Genomic DNA, 19,605 nt, shown 5'->3' with positions numbered 1-19,605 from the left:
TTTGTGCAGCTTCCTGTCTTGTGGAAATTAAAAGTTTTCTTTGGGGAAAAGAAGAAACCAACCCAAAACAACAACCAAAAATGTCTCTCATTGTCATTACTTTCTTTAGTTGTCACTTCTTTTACACCCTCAGCAAGCTTGCAGGTGAACCCACAGTGAGTGGTGCAGCTGATGCACCTGAGGGATGGGATCTCTCCAGGGGGACCTGGAGGAACCTGAGAAGTGTGAAGCTCATCAGGCTCAGCAAGGTGAAGTGTAAGGTCCTACACCTCTGTGGTGGTATCACACAAGCTGGAGGATGAAGGCATTGAGAGCAGCCCTGCAGAGAAGAAGGACTTTTGGGGGGGTACTGGTGGGTGAGAAGCTGGGCATGAGCCACCAATGTGTGCTCACACCTGAAGCCAACCATATCCTGGGCTGCATCCAAAGCAGTGTGGCCAGCAGGTGGAGAGAGGGAGGGGACTCTGCTCCGGTGTGACTTCACCCCAGTGCTGTGTCTGGCTCTGGGGTCCTTAGCACAGCAAAGACATGGACCTGTTGGAGTGGGTCCAGAGGACAGAAGAATGGTCAGAGGGCTGGGACCCCTCTGCTGTGAGGACAGGCTGAGAGTTGGGTTAGCCTGGAGAATAGAATAGAATAGAATTAACCAGGTTGGAAAAGACCTCAGAGATCATCGAGTCCAACCTGTCACCCAACACCTCATGACTACTAAACCATGGCACCAAGTGCCACGGCCAATCCCTTTTTGACCACCTTCAGGGACGGTGACTCCATCACCTCCCTGGGCAGCACATCCCAATGGCTAACAGCTCTCTCTGGGAAGAACTTTCTCCTCACCTTGAGCCTAAACCTCCCCTGGCACAGCTTGAGACTGTGTCCTCTTGTTCTGGTGCTGGTTGCCTGGGAGAAGAGACCAACCCCCTCCTGGCTACAACCTCCCTTCAAGTAGGTGTGGACAGCAAGAAGGTCTCCCCTGAGCCTCCTCTTCTCCAGGCTAAGCAACCCCAGCTCCCTCAGCCTCTCCTCACAGGGCTGTGCTCCAAACCCCTCCCCAGCTTTGTTGCCCTTCTCTGGACACCTTCCAGCAAGTCAACATCTTTCCTAAACTGAGGGGCCCAGAGCTGGACACAGGACTCAAGGTGTGGCCTAACCAGTGCTGAGCACAGGGCAGAATGACCTCCCTGCTCCTGCTGGCCACACTGTTCCTGATCCAGGCCAGGATGCCATTGGCCTTCTTGGCCATCTGGGCACACTGCTGGCTCATATTCAGCCTACTATCAACCAGTACAGCAAGGCAGAAAGGCACAGAAGAAGAGTTTGAGGTGGTTTGTAGTCAAGAAGACAAGACACTGGAGAAACCATTTATTGGCACAGCTGTTCCACTCACAGACACCATGGCTGTCTCACTGGTGGCCAGGGAAGCAGAGGTAAAAGGCTATTTTACAGTGCAAGGGAGAGCCTGCAGCACACATTCCAAGCTTGCAGCCTCAGTAAGGTGATTTGTGCTCTAATTGAGAGGGGAAAAAACCAAAACAAAACCAAACAAAAAAAGCTCTTCCACTATATTAGTGTTGGTAAATGACATGATTCCTCCCACACAGCTATTACACCTGCCCCTGGTAACAGACATGAGGGGTTTTATCTTCTTCCTTAGTGCCTGTGGCTCAAAAGAAAAGAAAATGAATCAAAGAGAAAGTTTAAGATACCTCCAAGCATCTGCATCAGCTCCCTGCAGCAGACCTTGGGGCCCATTCCTCATCTCTCTGTTCAGCACCTCCAGCCCCAAAGCACCACACTCCTTTGGGATGCAACACCCAGAACCCTGCTGCTGCTCACCCCAAACTGCAGGAGAAGTGGTTTGCTCTTTCCAGCATCCTCCTAGATGCTTATAGGACACCTGAGCAACGGCTTGTGGAGCTCCAAGCAGGCCCTTCCCTAAGATCAACAACCCCAGGCTACAGCAGAATAAAAGCAAATCAACAGTTGAGGAACAAGAAGTGGTTTTTAAACCAGCAGCCCAATGGATGGAGTAGAGGAAGTGATGCCCAAAGGACTTGCTGCAGGCAGGAGAGCCTCAGTGCAGCTCCAGCCAGAGCCAGCCCCAAGCCAAGTCCGTCAGTATTTTGTCATTAACAGATCTAAGTTTAGCCAGTTCAAGGCACACACTAAGACACCCTGCTTGTTTTGGGTGCTAACAGTCAGATCAACCCAGCCAAGGCTGCCCAAATCACACCTGGCCATGGCCTCCCAGCAGGGTCCCCCTCCAAGTCTCTATTTCCAGCACAAAGCTACTGCTTCCTCCCTTCCCTAGTAACAGACCGGGCTGGAAGGGGTCCAGGCTAACCCAATACCACATGGCAAGAGGCCAGCAAGCTCTCCAGCAGTCCTTTGAGCAGGGAATGTGCCAGAGCAGAGGGCTTGCAGAGGGCAGGTCTACCCCCAGCTCCACCACATCATCAAAAAAACCCCAAGATAAAACCAAACCGAACCAAAAAGCCCACCCCAAAGATAAAAAGCTTTAATAAAGTAACCTCAACTATAGTCTCTTAGAAGGGGGGAGCTCTGCACCCAACCCACTATCTGTTAAAAGCATCAGGGGCTGAGGATTATGTGTGTCGTGCTCCAGGAGGTTACATCCTCTTCCAGTACTGCTCCGTCCTGGGCACTCCGGCCACCACCTCCGACTCGATGCCGCAGTGGTCCTCTCCTCGAAGGATTTTGAAGAAGCCTGGGAGCACAGCAAGGACAAAAAAACCAGTCAACCTCAGCACTGTGCCCAGAGCAGGGGAAGGGCTCCCTGCAGCAGCAGCAGGCTCTGGGGGGTTGCCTCACCGTTGTCCCCCCAGTCGGTGTTCCAGGAGTTGGCGATCAGCCAGTAGGGAGTGTTGTTCTCCACCCCCCAGCCCAGGATGCGGACGGCATGGCCTCCGACCTGCTCCCCCGACACGTGCTGGTACACCCCTGCAAGGCAACAGGCACACAGGTCAACAGCCACCGCCTCTCCTCCCACTTCACAACCATAGCACTGGAAGGGATAGGAAAGGAGAAAGGAGAAAGGAGAAAGGAGAAAGGAGAAAGGAGAAAGGAGAAAGGAGAAAGGAGAAAGGAGAAAGGAGAAAGGAGAAAGGAGAAAGGAGAAAGGAGAAAGGAGAAAGGAGAAAGGAGAAAGGAGAAAGGAGAAAGGAGAAAGGAGAAAGGAGAAAGGAGAAAGGAGAAAGGAGAAAGGAGAAAGGAGAAAGGAGAAAGGAGAAAGGAGAAAGGAGAAAGGAGAAGAGAAAAAAATAACCAGGTTGGAAAAGACCTTTGAGATCATCTCAAGGATCAGCCAGTTCCAACCCCCCTGCCATGGGCAGGTACACCTCACACTACAGCAGGTTGCTCACAGCCACATCCAGCCTGGCGTGAAAAACCTCCAGGGATGAGGCTTCCACCACCTCCCCTGTGCCAGTGTCTCACCATCCTCATGGGGAAGAACCTCCTCCTAACATCCAATCTGAATCTACCCATTTCTAGTTTTGCTCTATTCTCCCAGTCCCATCACTCCCTGACACCCTCAGAAGTCCCTCCCCAGCTTTCTTGTAGCCCCCTTCAGATACTGGAAGGCCACAATAAGGTCTCCTGGGAGCCTTCTCTTCTCCTGACTGATCAGCCCCAACTCCCTCAGTCTGTCCTCATAAGAGAGGTGCTCCATGCCAGCTTGTGAAACACATGAGATCAAAGGCCAGAGACCAGCTGAGATGTTTTTGTTTGGTTGGTTGTTTTTTTGGGGGGTGCTAAATGGAGGGCAAGGAAGCTGTGAAGGGCCTGGAGAATAAATCTTATGAGGAACAACTGAGGGAGCTGGGGATGGTTAGTTTGGAGAAGAGGAGGCTGAGGGGAGACCTCATTGCTCTCTGCAACTACCTGAAAGGATGTTGTGGAGAGGCTGCTGCTGGTCTCTTCTCACAGGTAATTAGTGATAGAACAAGAGGGAATGGCCTCAAGATACAACTGGTTAGATTTAGACTGGACAGTAGGGAAAATATTTCCCAGGAAGAGTGGTCAGGGATTGGAAGGTGTTGCCCAGGGTGGTGGCAGAGTCACCAAGCCTGGATGTGTTTAAAGGTGGTTTGGATGTGGTGATTGGGGATATGGTTTAGGGGTGAACCTTGCAGAGTAGGGTTCTGGGTTGGACTTGGTGATCCTGAGGGTCTTTTCCACCCTGAATGTTTCTGTGATTCTGTAGACCTGAGGTTTAGTATGGATTTTGGAGGAAAGACTGATGTCAAGTGTCAACTCAGCACTCTGGATACCCAGAGACACTTGGAGAAGGTCCCATAGGTAGCACACCCCAAGAAGCCCAGAACAGGAAAGTGGGATCCACACCATCTGCTAGGATTTCACCTCAAATCCTAGCTGTCACCCAAATCTCAGCTGCAGTTCTGGAGGTTCCCCCCTGGGGTTTCATCCCTGAACCATTCCCAACCAATCTATTCCCCTTCCTACAAATCGAGGAGATGGTATCTGCCCATCTTCTTGCAATGCCAGATACTCCAGTGTGACCTTGAGATCTCCTTTTGGACTTGAATGGAGAGAGAGAAGGGCCATAAATGACAGACCCTAGGCATGAAGTAGGCAACAGGGCTCCCTACAGCCCCAGTGCTGCTGCTCACCAGACTTGTACATCAGGAAGTCCTCATAGACAATAAAGGCTCCTTCCACTGGGCCATTCTTGTAGATCTCAGCCATGATTTCCTTCTCACTGCGAGGGACACCATAGGATGTGATGCCTAGGGAGCAAAAAAGTCCCACCATTAGTACAGCCTTGGCAGGCCACAAGGGTCTTGGGACAGCTGGACAAAGTCTGCTCGGTGTGCCCCTGCATGAGGCCTGCTCCACTTCAGGGTTAAGTTCAAACCCAACTGCTCCAGAGGCACTCACACAGCCAGGCAGGAGAAGTGGGCTACAAGCATCCCCCTTCCTGAGGGAATGGCTTAACCTGAGTCCTGTTCTGTACCCAAAGACCTATTCCATACAGCTTCCATGGGAAGTTTTCCTTCTGTATATCCTCATCTCCAGAACAATCAAATTGCTCAAGGCCAAGACAAATCTCCAAGCTGCAGCCAGGCTATCCTACATGTATGGATCTGGCTACCACCAAGGAGCAATGAGAAGCTGCCTTTGACCCCTGACTCCCACAGGGCTCAGCACCAGGCTCTTCAACCCAGGCATGTGCCCTGTGAGAACTCAGACCAGTTCCCCCCACACCAGCTGAGATCTCAGCCATCAGAACTGTGCCTCTGCCAGGCTCACGTTCGCCCCAGGACCGCCCATCCCGAGGGCACAGAAGCCAAGCACCAGAAAGCTGCTTGGAAAGAGAGAGGGAGGTCCAACCCCACAAGCCAGCCCCCTCCCCAGAGCTCTGGAGCTGCTGTGCATCGTCAAGCAGCGCTGGAGGCCACCTTCCTTACCGTAGTGCTTGTCCTCCTTGTAGGACGGGGAGTAGCCAGGCTCGCAGTGCCGGCTGCACCTGGGGGTCTCCCCTCCCTCCCCGCTGCAGGGGGGCCGGGAGCCGTTGACGTGGTGCTCACAGGGGGGGATGGAGTAGGGACGGCAGCCTGGGGAGGACAGAGCAGCATCAGCTGGGGGTCAGGAGGCAGGGGACAGGCTCTGCTCACTTGCAGCCTGTGACAGGACAGGGGGCAATGGATAGGAACTCCAGCACAGGAGGTTCCACCTCAACATGAGGAGGAACTTCTTCACTGTGAGGGTCACAGAGCACTGGGACAGGCTCCCCAGAGGGGTTGTGGAGTCTCCTTCTCTGGAGACTTTCAAGCCCCATCTGGATGTGTTCCTATGTGACCTGTGCTGGATTCTGTGGTCCTGCTCTGGCAGGGGGGGTGGACTCATCTCTGGAGGTCCCTTCCAACCCCTAACACCCTGTGATCTGTGATCCTGTGAACTGGCTGTCCCTAAGCATCCCTGTCCCCAACAGCCATGCTGGAGAAGACACCAGATGGCTTGAGAAAGTGCAAGACTTTTCTGACCCAGAAACCCTGCATTTGGTCTTGAGGAGACTGAGAGGGGATCTCATCAATGTCTATCAATATCTGAAGGGTAGGAGTCAAGCAGAGGGGGCCCAAGCTCTTTTTGGTGGTGTGCAGGAATAAGATGAGGAACAATGGATACAAACTTGGACATAGAAGGTTTCATCTCAACATGAGAAGAGACTTCTTTACAGCGAGGGTGACAGAGCCCTGGAACAGGCTGCCCAGAGAGGTTGTGGAGTCTCCTTCTCTGGAGACTTTCAAAACCCACCTGGATGCATTCTGGGTGGACTACCCTAAGTGATCCTGCTTTGGCAGGGGGGGTTGGACTTGATGATTTCTGGGGATCCCTTCCAAGCTCTAATGTACTCTGATACTGAGGTCTCTTCCAACCTCTAATATACTCTGATGCTGTGATCTCTGGAGGTCTCTTCCAACCTCAGGGGGAATCCCCCTCTGTGGGGGGTCTGATTTCTGGTTTAGTTCATTTGCTGTATATTCCTGTACATATTGTAAAATACCTGTATTTGTTGTGTTACATAGAATCTGTTTCCTTGTAAAATATAATCTCATTTCTCCGACTGGGTTTAGCCGTGGTCTCTTTCTCAGTGGGGGAGGGAAAGCAGAGCCTTTCCTTTCAAACCACCACAAATGTACTCTGATGCTGTGATCTCTGGAGGTCCCTTCCAACCTCTAATGTACTCTGATGCTGTGATCTCTGGAGGTCCCTTCCAACCTCTAATGTACTCTGATATTTTGGTCTCTGGAGGTCCCTTCCAACCTCTAATGCACTCTGATACTGTGATCTCTGCAGGTCCCTTACAATATCTAACATTCTATGAGCCTATAGGTTAGTGAGATGTGAGCAATGGACCCCATTCTATGGAAACCCATCAGCAAGGAGTCTCCCTCTGAACCTGCTTCCTACCACCTCCCTCCTGACAGAGTGATTGAAAAGATGGAGACATGAACCAACTCATGGCTATGCTAGGTAGAAGCAGAGGTTTCCAACATGGAAGTTGCTTTTTGAAGGGGAAACACATCAGGAAGACTCCCACCCTCATCCAAAGTGTATTGAAGTGGTCCAAAACCAAAAACAACCAAAAAAAAACCCCAGTTTGATTCATTCTTGCTATGGAAGCAAGAACCTTGTGAGGTGGTTAAGTCTAGTTACTGTGCTGCCTTCCTAGATGGGTCTCCTGCCACTAGGTGCTGCTCAGGGACCATTGTCCAAAAGGGGGGACCAGAAGCATAGAACTTTTGGGGTTGGAAGGGACCTTTAAAGGTCATCTGATTCAACCCCCAAAGATGGAGCCACCAGGAACAAGAGCAGCCAGCTGGGATAGCAGAGGAGAAGGAGCAGCCACATGGATGAAGAGCAGGAGAGAAGTACCCCAAAGAGCAGGAACCTCCAATAGCAGAGATGCTCCTCTGCTTCACAAGGCTATCTGGCAGGACTTACCCACATGGGAATCATAGAGACCCCCAGACACAAGGCCCCTCTCTGTCCAGTATCTCCATGCACCAGAGGGGTAACCCCCATTGCACCTGGGGAAAGAAGCAGCAGTTCCAGGTTCAGCCTGATCACAGCCATCCCCTTTGGGGCGGGGAAGGGGGCAATGAAGGCAGCTTGGGATGGCTGAAGGCAAAGCTTTCAGCACACTGAACATTTTCAAGTTTGTTCCTGCCTTCTCCAGCCTTTTCTAGGCCTTGAAAAACCAAAGCCTGGGGGCAAGAAGGAGCTAAAAGCATCCATGCCTCCAAACCCCAAAGCAATGGTGCCTCCTTACCAAGTCCCTGTTTGGCCCAGGCTGCCAGGAGCAGCAGAAGCCACACAACTTGAAGACCAAACCCCATACCCTTCTCTCAACAATTGCAAAAGTCACAGGCAAAAGATTTGTGCCTGGAAACCAAGGCTTTGGAGCTATTAAAAGATCCATCCTTTGACTTAGGCAGCTGCCAGCTCTGTATGGGAAAGCATTGTTATGTGCTTGCCCTCCCTCCACCAGCCATCATCATCCACTGCTACTGAGGGCTGGTTGTGGCTCAGAGAGACTTTCAGTCCATGCAGCCCTCTGCAGTCACCTTTATGTTCCCCCCTAACCCCAGCATTTACAGCACAAACCACTGGTCCAGCAGCCATCATCATCCACTGCTACTGAGGGCTGGTTGTGGCCCAGAGACTTTCAGTCCATGCAGTCACTTTCATGTTCCCTCCTAACCCCAGCAGCTACAGCACAAACCACTGGTAGGGTTTCCTGCTCACTAGGAAGATCAGAAAGCCAGGGCTGAAACAATCAGCACCTTCAGGTTGTGCCCTTGCTCCTCCCACCTCTGAAGTGCACAAGAAGCAAGAGCAGCTCACCCCATGCCGCATTCGAAGCCGCAGCACGACAGCAAGTCCTCTGCAGAGACCTCCACGCTCACCTTGGCGTTTGTGTGAACACAGATCCTGTCTGAAATCGCTTCTACAGCACCAAAAGCCTGTGGACAGCCCCCAAAGCCCCAGAGAAAAAAACATTAGAGCTGGCCATGGTAGAGAAACCACACAACCTTCTGGCAACAGGCACGAGCCTGGCTGGGAGAAGCCCATTGAGAAGCTCAGATGCTGCAGGGTAACAGGATCACAGAATGCACTGGGCTGGAAGGGACCTTCAAAGGTCATCTTGTCCAACCCCCTCTGCAGTAAGCAGGGACATCTCCAATGAGATCAGGGTCCCATCAAGTTAGACCTTGAATGCTTCCAGGGATGGGTCCTCCACCACATCTCTGAGCAACCTGTTCCAGTATTTCACCACCCTCATTGTGAAGAGCTTCCTGCTGATGTTCAACCTAACTCCACACTGCTCATGCACAAGAAAACCTCTTCTTCCTCATTTTGGAACTGTGTTTCTCATGTGCCAACCCCCAGCAGGAACACAAATCCTTGTGGTGGTTTTGGTGCTCAGGAGAAGCCTGCTCTCAACCTTTCTGGTTTAAAAGGATTGATTGATAACGAGCTGCATCAGGCAGCACCTCACAATATGCCTTACAACTGCTACTCCAATAGCATGCACATAATAATTGTTGAGTAACTCCACCATCATTCAGCTGTCACCAGGAAGCTAAAGGGAAGCATTCTCAGATGCCACAGAAGCAGCAGAGGAGCCTCTGTGCTCCTTTACCACCAGAGAGGCAATTTTGTTTGCACCAAGAACAGATTGGTGAGGGATCCCCCCATCCTCCCCAGCTTGTGCAGTTCAGCAACAAACTCAGTGGTATGCTTTTTTTATCCAGCAAGCTCCCTATCAATGTGATGTTAAAGCCACCCATGTTCTTACCCAGCAGGAGCCACAAGAGCCCTGGTCTCTTATCTCACTGATGGTAGGACAGTTAGGCCACTGCGTCCGTGAGTCAAAGCTGTCAGGCAGCTCCATGTCTGCAGCAAAATCTACCCTGCAAGTGACAAGAGGGAAGCCCTGTTACAGGAACACCACTGTGACAGGGCTGGGTGCACAGGGCTCTCCCACCTCTTCTAAAGGCAACCTGAAGGATGAGGGCTCTCTGGTTTGCTTGCTTACTGAAGGAGAATAAATACTTCTGAAGATCTCAGAGCAGTTCAGCAGCTCCTCCAGTGTTTCAAGCAATACAAATTGCACAACTGGTCAAGTGTCTGGCAGGACAGATACTCCTCCCATGCATGCTTCTCTGCTTCAATAATCTCAAAGGTCTTTTCCAACCTGGTCTATTCCATTCTACTCCATTCTATTCCATTCCATGCAAGATGTCCACCAAGCTGCACCCAAGGGAATCTCGCTCAGTCTCACCCACTCCAGATGCACCAGGAGCATCCACACAAGCTTTTTACAGGGCTTTCAACTTCTCCCAGCACTCACCTCTCAGGCAGCTTGGGCCCACCCAGAAAGGTGCCACAGAGCTTCTTCACATAGCTCATGTCAGTGTTGAGGAAGTTGTGCCCTGCCTGTGAAGAAACACAGAGAAAAGGGACATGATTCTTCACAGCCACCCAGTGCAGTGCAGTGCTGGGACCAGCCTGGTGCTCCAGATCACCTTCAAACCCAGCCAGTGCCTAACACTTGCTATAAAACTCAGAATCACTGCACCATGACCAGTAAGTCCAACCCTAGGCTTTGGCCACAGCAGCCCAGTCAAGAAAGGTTTGGCCAAGGTGATCAGTGAAGCTTGACTCTTGCTGCTTGCGTCTAGCCTCCTGTTTTCCTCCTCTTAGCATTGCTCCTACTCAATAAATTCATTAATGCCCAGTCAAGGAAGGTTTGGCCAAGGTGATCAGTGCAGCTTGACTCTTGCTGCTTGCGTCTAGCCTCCTGTTTTCCTCCTCTTAGCATTGCTCCTACTCAATAAATTCATTAATGCCCAGTCAAGGAAGGTTTGGCCAAGGGGATCAGTGCAGCCTGACTCTTGCTGCTTGCTTCTAGCCTCCTGGTTCCTTCCTCTTAGCATTGCTCCTACTCAATAACTTCATTAGTGCTTGGCTCCAAAGGGGAGAAACTCCACAGTTACAGTCACCACAGGCATCCCTGACAATAACTCCTCAGTGGAGAAGTCAGCTGAGACCAAGGCTGCTGTCATGGGTTAGGGTCTCAGCTGCTGAGTCCTACAAGGAGACTGCTGAGTAATGCATTCCCCCCACACACCAAAAAAAACCCCAACACCCAAACCAAGGCAGTACTCACCTTCCAGGTGGTGTTGAGCTTGTTTATGTGGTTGACTAAGTCACTGGAGAGAGGAGGGAAGTAAGGAATGCTGCGAGCATTGGCAAAGGCCACCAGGACACACAGGAGGGACACGGACGGCCACATCTTGGCTACAGAACAGGACACTCCACCTGCAGACAGATTGGGACATAACTGAAAACCTTCCCAAGGAGGGCTCAGACTGCAAGAAAGGGCTTGCCAGAAGAAGTGCCTCAGCAGCACGTGGCAGTACAGAAACATGGGGCTGCACAACGTCCCTCCCGATCCAGATTTGCCCCAGAGGTCAGGAGAGACACAGCAGCAGACTAATGACCCTGTCTTGCAGCTCAGAAGAAAGTAGGTGAGGCAACCCTGTTTGCTGAGCACTGAAGGATTAGCAGCAGCAGGAAGATATCTTCTGAAGCAGATCCAAGGGATTTGGAGGGTATTACAAGCTGTGTTTACTTCCACAAAAATCAAGAATAAGGTCTAGGAGAAGGACTAAGTGACAGAAGGACTAAGTGACAGCCAACCTCCATGGCAAACTGCAGCCCTGGGGACTTGCTAGCCCCTGCCCCACTGCAGTGCTCTTTCCCTGGAAGGTGCTACTCCGAACCACATTTCTGGACTTTATGGCCTTGTTTTGGCCAGCCAGGGACTCTGCCCAGGGTCACACTACCCACGTAGAGATGGGTCTGCATGCACCAAAGCTGCTGTGCTCCCTTCCCACTGGGGCTTTTCATGATGGAGGCTGGGGGAAGCCACATTCCTTGGCATGGGGCACCAGGAAACTCCCAGTGCAGGGAACAGAGATGCAGGGAAAAATCAGAATGGTAGGGTGGAAAGAGCCCTCTGAAGATCATCTAGTGCAACCCCTCTACTAAAGCAGGGTCACCTAAAGCAGGTTGCACAGAATCATGTCCAGGGAGGTTTGGAATCTCTCCAGAAGGAGATTCTGCAACTTCTCTGTGCAGCCTGTTCCAGTGCTCTGTCACCCCTGAAATCCAGGGGCACAGCAAGAATGGACCACAGCTTCCCACGAAGGAGCACAAGCATCATCCAAAATGCTGCATGACTGTGGTTCTCCTGCCTCCTTCAACCTGATTCACATTAAATTGCCCCACTCCAGCTTAACTCCCTACACCAGCAGCCACTGCCTGCTCCACATTCCCTGACTCAGACACCCAGCCAGACCATGAGCTGCTTGATCTCTACAAACATAGAACGCTTTGACCTTCAAGATCACCTGCTTCCAACCTCACCCTGGCTGGGCACAGACACCTTCCACTAGACCAGGCTGCTCAAAGCCCCATCCAACCTGACCTTCGACACTTCCAGGGCTCTTTGTCCACCCTATCTACAGCCACTCCAAGCCTGGTGAGCAACCCAAGACCTCAAACACTCCACAGCAGCCTGAAGAGCAGATATTTAGACCTTAATTCCTAGACACCCCAACAATCATCTGAACATATAATCACCTTTGCGAGCCCAGGCTTAAACCCTTCTGGACAAATACACCCGAGCTGGGCACGCAGCTCTTGCCAGCAGCTCTCTGGTCCCATGGCAGCAGGGCAGGGGATGGAGAGATCCACACAGGTTTCCATACAGGCTGCTGCCACCCACACACAGCCAAGTTTAGCCTTTCCAGAGAAGAAAACCCAGCAGGAGTGTCCTACTTTCTGCCAGTAACAAGCCCAGGCGGCTGCAGCTAACTGTATAAAAAGGTTTGGGTTTGGTTTTTCTTTTCCCCCTTCCCTCTCCTCCTTCCACCACTTATTTCTTTTTCTTCCCACACTTCACTTTCAGCAGGCTACTTGGACCAACAGCTTGTTGAGGCTCAGTAGCACTCGAGTCCTCCTACCCCTAAAGCTCACCTGTTTGAATCATTGAATCATAGAATCAGTCAGGGTTGGAAGGGACCACAAGGATCATCTAGTTCCAACCCCCCTGCTATGGGCAGGGACACCCCACACTAGATCAGCCTGGCCAGAGCCTCATCCAGCCTGGACTTAAACACCTCCAGGGATGGGGCCTCAACCACCTCCCTGGACAACCCATTCCAGGGCTTCACCACTCTCATGGGGAAGAACTTCCTCCTCACCTCCAGCCTGAATCTCCCCACCTCCAGCTTCATTCCATTCCCCCTAGTCCTATCACTACCTGAGATCCTGAGAAGTCCCTCCCCAGCTTTCCTGTACCCTGCTTCAGATACTGGAAGGCCACAATAAGGTCACTTTCGAGCCTTCTATTCTCCAGACTGAACAGCCCAAACACCCTCATAGCAGAGGTGCTCCAGCCCTCTGATCATCCTCATGGCTCTTCTCTAGACACCTTCCAGCACCTCCAGATCCCTCTTGTAATAGGGGCTCCAGAACTGAAGGCAGTACTGCAGGTGGGGTCTCACCAGAGCTGAGTAGAGGGGGAGAATCACCTCCCTTGCCCTGCTGGCCACACTTTTCTTGATGCAGCCCAGGATCTGATGGCTTTCTGGGCTGCAAGTGTACATTGAGAGCTCCTGTTGAGCTTCTCCTCCACCAGCACCCCCAAGTCTCTCTCCTCAGGGCTGCTTTCCAGCCAGTCCCTGCCCAGCCTGGATTTGTGCCTGGGATTGCCTCGACCCAGCTGCAGGACCCTGCACTTGGTCATGCTGAACCTCATGAGGTTGGCTTGTGCCCTTTTCAAAAGGCTTCATATATATTTGCTTGCTTAGTGGTTTCTCACTCTCCAAGGAGCTACTGGAGAGAATCAGGTAGAGGGCTGTGAAGATGAGGGGACTGGAACATCCCTCTTAGGAAGAAAGGCTGTGAGACCTGGGATTGTTTAGCCAGGAGAAGAGAAGGCTGAGAGGGGATCTTATCAATGCTTATGGATATCTAAAGGAGAGGATGGAGACAGACTCTTTTTAGTGGTGCCCAGAGATACAACAAGGGGCAATGGGCACAAACCAGAATGCAGGAGGTTCCATCAGAACCTAAGGGAAAACTTCTTCCCTGGGAGAGTAATGCAAGACTGGGACAGGCTGCCCAGAGAGGTTGTGAAGTCTCCAAACCCGCCTGGGCAAGATCCTGTGCAACCTGCTCTAGGTGAACCTGCTTAGCAGGGGGGCTGGACTAGACAATCTTCAGAGGGTCCCTTCCAAACCTTACCATGCTGAGATTCTGTCACTCTTGCAGACATGAGACTCAGCGGCACTGCTGGTGTCTCCACCATGCCTACACAGGAGGTCATGCACAGAAAAAACAATACACATTTCTGCTGGCCCTTCAACAGGACCACAGGAAGCCTTCAGGTGAGCAGCCTGAGCTGGAGCACCTTTTCTAACCAAAAATAGCTTACAAACACTCCACACCACCAAACCAAACCCCTAAATCCTCTGTATCTCCTGTACTCGACTTTGTATTCTTGTAGCACAGAAGGTAGACAGTTTTGAGGCCAGATGCCACACTTTCATTCTCAGCAGGATGCTTCCAAGTTTGCTGACATACTGAAACTCCCCCAGCAAACCCTCCTGCACTGAAACAGTGCCTTGCACCAAGCTCCTGATGGATGGACGCAGGAGATCTCACAGCCTCAGGTTCCCAGACCACACTGGCTGCAGACTGCAAGCTGCAGGCAACTTGAGACCACGCTGGAAACAGATACCAGGCAGTTTCTCCTCTGACAGCCTCTTGCCTTTTAAGCTCTGCTGCATTACATCCGTCCCACAAGGTGGCTGACAGCCAGCACACCCAGCAGCAGCAGCGAGACGTTGCCCAGTGCAACCCAGAGAGCTGGGAGCCAGCTGGTTGCTCCAGCAAACAAGCCTCTTGGCAAGCCTCCTATGGGCATGAAACCTCCCTGCAGCCCATGAGAAAGCTGGGGTTGTTCAGCCTGGAGAAGGTTCCAGGGAGATCTTATTGCAGCCTTCCAGTGCTTAAAAGGGGCCTGTAAGAAAAGATGGGGACAGGCTTTTTAGCAGGGCCTGTTGTGACAGGAAAAGGGGTGAGGGGTTTAACTTAAAAGAGGGGAGACACAGCCTAGATAAAAGCCATTGCTTGTGCTGAGAGTGAGGAAACTGGCACAAGTTGTCCAGAGAGGTGGTAAAAGCCCCATGCCTGAAAATATTGAAGGACAGGCTGGATGGGGCTTTGAGCAACCTGATCTAGTTGAAGATGTCCCTGCTGACTGCAGAGAGCTTTTGAGGTGTCTTCCAACCCAAACCACTCCATGATGCTGTGAAGTTTCCTATGGGCTTGAAGTTTCAGGAGGGAAGCTGATTACTTTGTGGACAGCAGAGAGCATCCCAAGAGCTGGGTGGAGAAAGAAGGGGTGACCCTCCACCTCACGCAATTGCTTCCTCTCTGCCCACCCCATGATTTCAGCAAGCCCCCTGTGCACAGCAAATCTAAAGAGAGAGAGAGAGAGCATAGGCAGGAGACTCTCAAGATAAATTTCCACCCACATGAAGTCACAGAGCAGCAACAGCAGCAACAGAGCCAGTAAGCAGAGGCTGCTGCTGCTTCCCGTCCCGGTGTTATCGTGCACAAGCTTCCCCCAGCACTGCTATCTCCTCCACACAGGCCTCCCTCCCCCTCAACCCCCACGCCTGTTTTAAATGCCACCCAAAAAAACCCCAGCACCCAAACCCACATAACAGCTGCTGCACCTGGGAGATATCTGCTCCTCCCTCTGCATGGTGCACAGGCCAGAGAAGTTCCTCCAGCAAGCCCAGCAGATCCCTTCCTTCTGCACCCTCCAAGTCCCTGGATGTACCTCGCAGCTTCAGGATGACCCTGGCAAAAGCTGTCCTCACAGGTCACATCCCACCACAGCTTAGTAGCTTGAAAACCCAAGCAAAGCTCAGCTATTGAACTTCTTAAGACAGAGCAGCTTCACCCTAGCAATCTTTCCAGGTAGCAGGAGGATGTTTGGGGCTTGCAAAGAGTCCCCCCAAGCTGCTCCACCTCCTTTGCAGACCTGGAAGCTGAGAATGAGGCCCCCCCTCCCTGCTTTGTGATCTGAATGATCTGATAAGGCAACTTCTTGAATGATGAGCAAGAAGGCTGGCCAGCCTGATGTAGTGTGAGGTGTCCCTGCCCATGGCAGGGGAGGTGGAACTAGATGATCCCTGTGGTCCCTTCCAACCTGACTGATTCTGTGATTCTATGATAAAACTCCAGGAAGCTGCTACCCACCAGCATGCCTGACCCTGGGCAGGACTCTCAGACTTCAGCCAGCTGGTTGCTTAAAAAGAGGGCATTTGGGCCACCCAAGTGCAGCCCTGTCAGCTAGTGAGGAGGAAGCACCGAGGCTGAAGGCTCTCCAACAGGAGCTGCTCTGAGCAGAGCAGCTGCAGCTCCGGAGCGAGATGGCTGCAGCTGATGCTGCACCACCCACCCGCAGTCCCTCTGCACCGAGATGGGGAGGAGGGAAGGTGGTGACATCACCCAGATGCCTTCTCCATCCATCCTGAGCAGCAGAACTTGGAGGCAGAGGCAGTAGCCCACCTGCTTTCTCAGGGACAGAGCTCCCACTTGCTGTACCACATTGTGCCACAGATCAGCCAGGTCTGGAAGCAGCAGCCCAGGGAGTGGCACAGTGCCCCCAGGAGCAAACCCCTCTGCAGCTCACCACTGCAGAGTCCCACCACAAAGGTCTTCTCTTTATCACCCAGAAAGCAAAGGTCATAAATCCCTTTTACCTGGGCATTTCTCAGCAGCAGTCAATAAAACCCTCCAAACAGGCTATTCAAAGCCCAGCTCACATGACTCGGTTTCAGTAGGTCATGAGATAAGTCACAGCCCTCAGGCACCTCTCAGCTCCTCACTGTCTGGACCAAACCCCTCCAGGCACAGACAGAGGCACTCACACACCCTTCTGCAAGGGATTAAGGAAGATAAAAACTGTCCCAACCTCACAGCTGTAACCCTCCCAACCCCTCCAGAGTCAGAGCTACTCAGCAAAAGCCCAAGTCATGTGTCCTCCTCCTGCAAGCAGCCCTTTCCCCAAGCTGAGCTTTGTCCTTTGTTCCAGCTGCCAGTTGGTGACTTTAAACCACAACAAAGCAAGCCTATGAACAATCCAATCCGGTTTAGCTTGCTGCAACACCAGGTTAGCCTGGTGGCCCCAAACTCATGGTCTGGTGACTCCATTACAGCCACTATCAGAGCTTGATTTTGTTGGCCATTTTAGAAAAGGGGAAAAAAAAAAGAAGCATTAGGCACCTCTTTTCTCCATTCCATCCCAGGAAAGTCAAATTATCAGCACAGAGTAGAATCATAGAATTGTCAGGGTTGGAAGGGATCTCAAGGATCATCTAGTTCCAACCCCCCTGCCATGGGCAGGGACACCTCACACTACAGCAGGTTGCTCACAGCCACATCCAGCCTGGCTGCAAAAACCTTCCAGGGATGAGGTTTCCACCACATCCCTGGGCAACCTGTTCCAGTGTCTCACCACCCTCATGGGGAAGAATTTCTTCCTAACATCCAATCTGAATCTACCCATTTCTAGTTTTGTTCCATGCCCCCTGGTCCTATCACTCCCTGGCACCCTAAAAAGTCCCTCACCAAACTTCTTGTAGCCCCCTTCAGATACTGGAAGGCCACAATAAGGTCTCCTTGGAACCTTCTCTTCCCCAGACTGCACAGACATCTGGTAAAACAAACAGATCCTGAGACAAGCTGCACAGCTCACCTCTCCAGCTTGACTGCACCACAGGCACAAGATTCCTCCCCAGTGGGGCTGCACTGATTTTTATCTGTTGTTTTTCCTCTTCTGCTTACAAACCACTCCACAAACCACAGCCTTGCACAAGACCCCAGCTGCTACCCTGCACCACCCAAGTCCCTCACCTTCCACTTTGCAGCCGGGAGGTCATAAACACCAGAAGGAAAGGGATCTTTGCTGCGTCCTGCCCGCAGCACGACCCTGGCCGTGAGCTATGGGGACAAGAGGTGTACCACAGACGGGACGGACAGATCCAGCACCATTTCGCAGCCGTGGTCCCGGTGCCAGACCGAGCTTGGCCGCACATCACGGGATGTTCCCAGAAGCGCTTGAAGCCGGTGCCAAACCGACCTCCTCAGCGTCAGCTGACAGGGGGGACGGGGTGCTGCGGGGTTTGGCTTTTGCCATATTGATTATGAAAACAAGGCTTCCTCTCTCCTCCCCTGCCACTGACAGGAAGGTGGCCGCTTTATGGAGGGTTAATGGCATTTTTTCCTGCACCAAACCTCACCCCCGAGCCGCAGGGCATCCTTCCTGGAGGCACAAATACCCCAAAATATAGCTGGGAAACATGGCAAATGCTGCTGCTGATGCTGCGGGTCCAACAGCGTGTTTCGTAGCCCCCGCCGTGGGCTCCAGGCTGGGGTTCCTTCGCCCCCAGCTCCCCCACCCCAGCAGTAGATGTCCCATCGCCACCCTCCCCACGCATGTCCCCCCCGCACGCTCCCCGGGGTCGCGCAGCGCAGCACCCCCCTGCCCTCTCCGCCCTTACCTGCCCGCCGCTGCAGCGCCCGCACCCGCACCCCGCTCCGCTCCTTATGCCCACGAAGCCCGCCCCGGCCCGCCCACCCCCGCCGGGACTCACCGCCCCGCACAGCCCCGGACGGCCCTCGCCAGCCCCGCTCCCCTTCGCTGGCCGCGGAAGGGGCAGCTCCCGGCGGCTGAGTCATTCCCGGCCCGGCCCGCCCCCGGCGTGACTGCATCCTGCCGGCTCCCCGCCTCCGGTCCGCCTGCTTCCCTCCAGCTTCCCTCTTGCTTTCCCGCTGCACCCGGCTCTCGTCCGAGCTCAGGTCCGCTTGCATTCCTCCTGCATCCTAATTCCGTCCTACCTCCATCTCACTTCATCCCACTGTCACCCCACCTCATACTACTTCCATCCCACTTGCATTCTTCCTGCATCCCGTCTCCTTCTCTCCTGCATCCCATCTGCTTCCTTTCTGCAGCCCACCTCCATCCAACCGCATCTCACTTCCATTCCACCTCCATCTCACCTCCCCACATCTCATCTACATCCCTCCTGCATCCCTTTGCCAGCCTGCCTCCATTCCATCGAGTTTTCCCTCAATTCCACTCTCATCTAACCTGCTTTTCTCTGCCGTTCTGCCTTGATCCCGCCTGCATCCTGTCTACAGTTTTCCTCCATCTCACCTGCATCCCTATTCCATCCTGACATCTTTCCTCCTCTAACCATTCTTCATCCTGCCTGCTCCTCTCCTGTATCCAATCTCCATCTGCTGCCCATCCCACCACCACTCTACCAGTCTCCTTTGACTTTTCCATCTGGAAGTACAGCAAGTTTTTTGCTGTTGCTGTGTTAACGTGGACCTGTTGGAGTGGATCCAGAGGAGGCCACAAAAATGATCAGAGGGCTGCAACACCTCTGCTGTGAGGACAGGCTGAGAGAGTTGGGGTTGTTCAGCCTGGAGAAGAGAAGGCTCTGAGGAGACCTTGTTGCAGCCTTTCAGTATGTAAAGGGGGCCTGCAAGAAAGACAGACAACCTTTTATAACCAGGGCTTGTTGTGATGGGACAAGGGGTGAGGGTTTTAAACTGAAAGAGGGGGGATTCAGACTAGGCATAAGACAGTAATTGTTCACACTGAGGGGGAAGTTTAGGCTGGAGGTGAGGAGAAAGTTCTTCCCAGAGAGAGTTGTTAGCCATTGGAATGTGCTGCCCAGGGAGGTGGTGGAGATACCATCCCTGGAGGTGTTCAAGAGGAGACTGGACGTGGCACTTGGTGCCATGGTTTAGTAGTCATGAGGTGTTGGGTGACAGGTTGGACTTGATGATCTCTGAGGTCTTTTCCAACCTTATTGATTCTATGATTCTATGAGGGTGATACACTGGCACAGGTTGCCCAGAGAGGTGCTAGAAGCCCCATCCCTGGAATCATTCCAG

General features: G+C 52.6%; 1 protein-coding gene across 1 annotated transcript; it reads right to left on the bottom strand.

Annotated features, from left to right (window-relative positions):
• Positions 1–1,349: 1,349 nt before the first annotated feature.
• CTSB (cathepsin B) lies at positions 1,350–18,416 on the bottom strand. The gene is made up of 10 exons (XM_054179727.1): positions 18,294–18,416; positions 10,721–10,872; positions 9,902–9,987; positions 9,347–9,461; positions 8,392–8,510; positions 7,489–7,574; positions 5,451–5,597; positions 4,653–4,769; positions 2,833–2,961; positions 1,350–2,728 (listed from the first exon to the last, which is right to left on the bottom strand). Exons 1-10 carry the CDS (start codon positions 18,409–18,411, stop codon positions 2,631–2,633), a joined length of 1,167 nt encoding a protein of 388 aa, XP_054035702.1. The 5' UTR covers positions 18,412–18,416; the 3' UTR covers positions 1,350–2,630.
• Positions 18,417–19,605: the final 1,189 nt, after the last annotated feature.

The sequence above is a fragment of the Dryobates pubescens genome, chromosome 3 (genome assembly GCF_014839835.1).
Source record: "Dryobates pubescens isolate bDryPub1 chromosome 3, bDryPub1.pri, whole genome shotgun sequence".
Lineage (NCBI taxonomy): Eukaryota > Metazoa > Chordata > Aves > Piciformes > Picidae > Dryobates > Dryobates pubescens.
The sequence above is the reverse complement of the archived record's forward strand: the minus strand, read 5'-3'. Positions and strand labels throughout refer to the sequence as shown.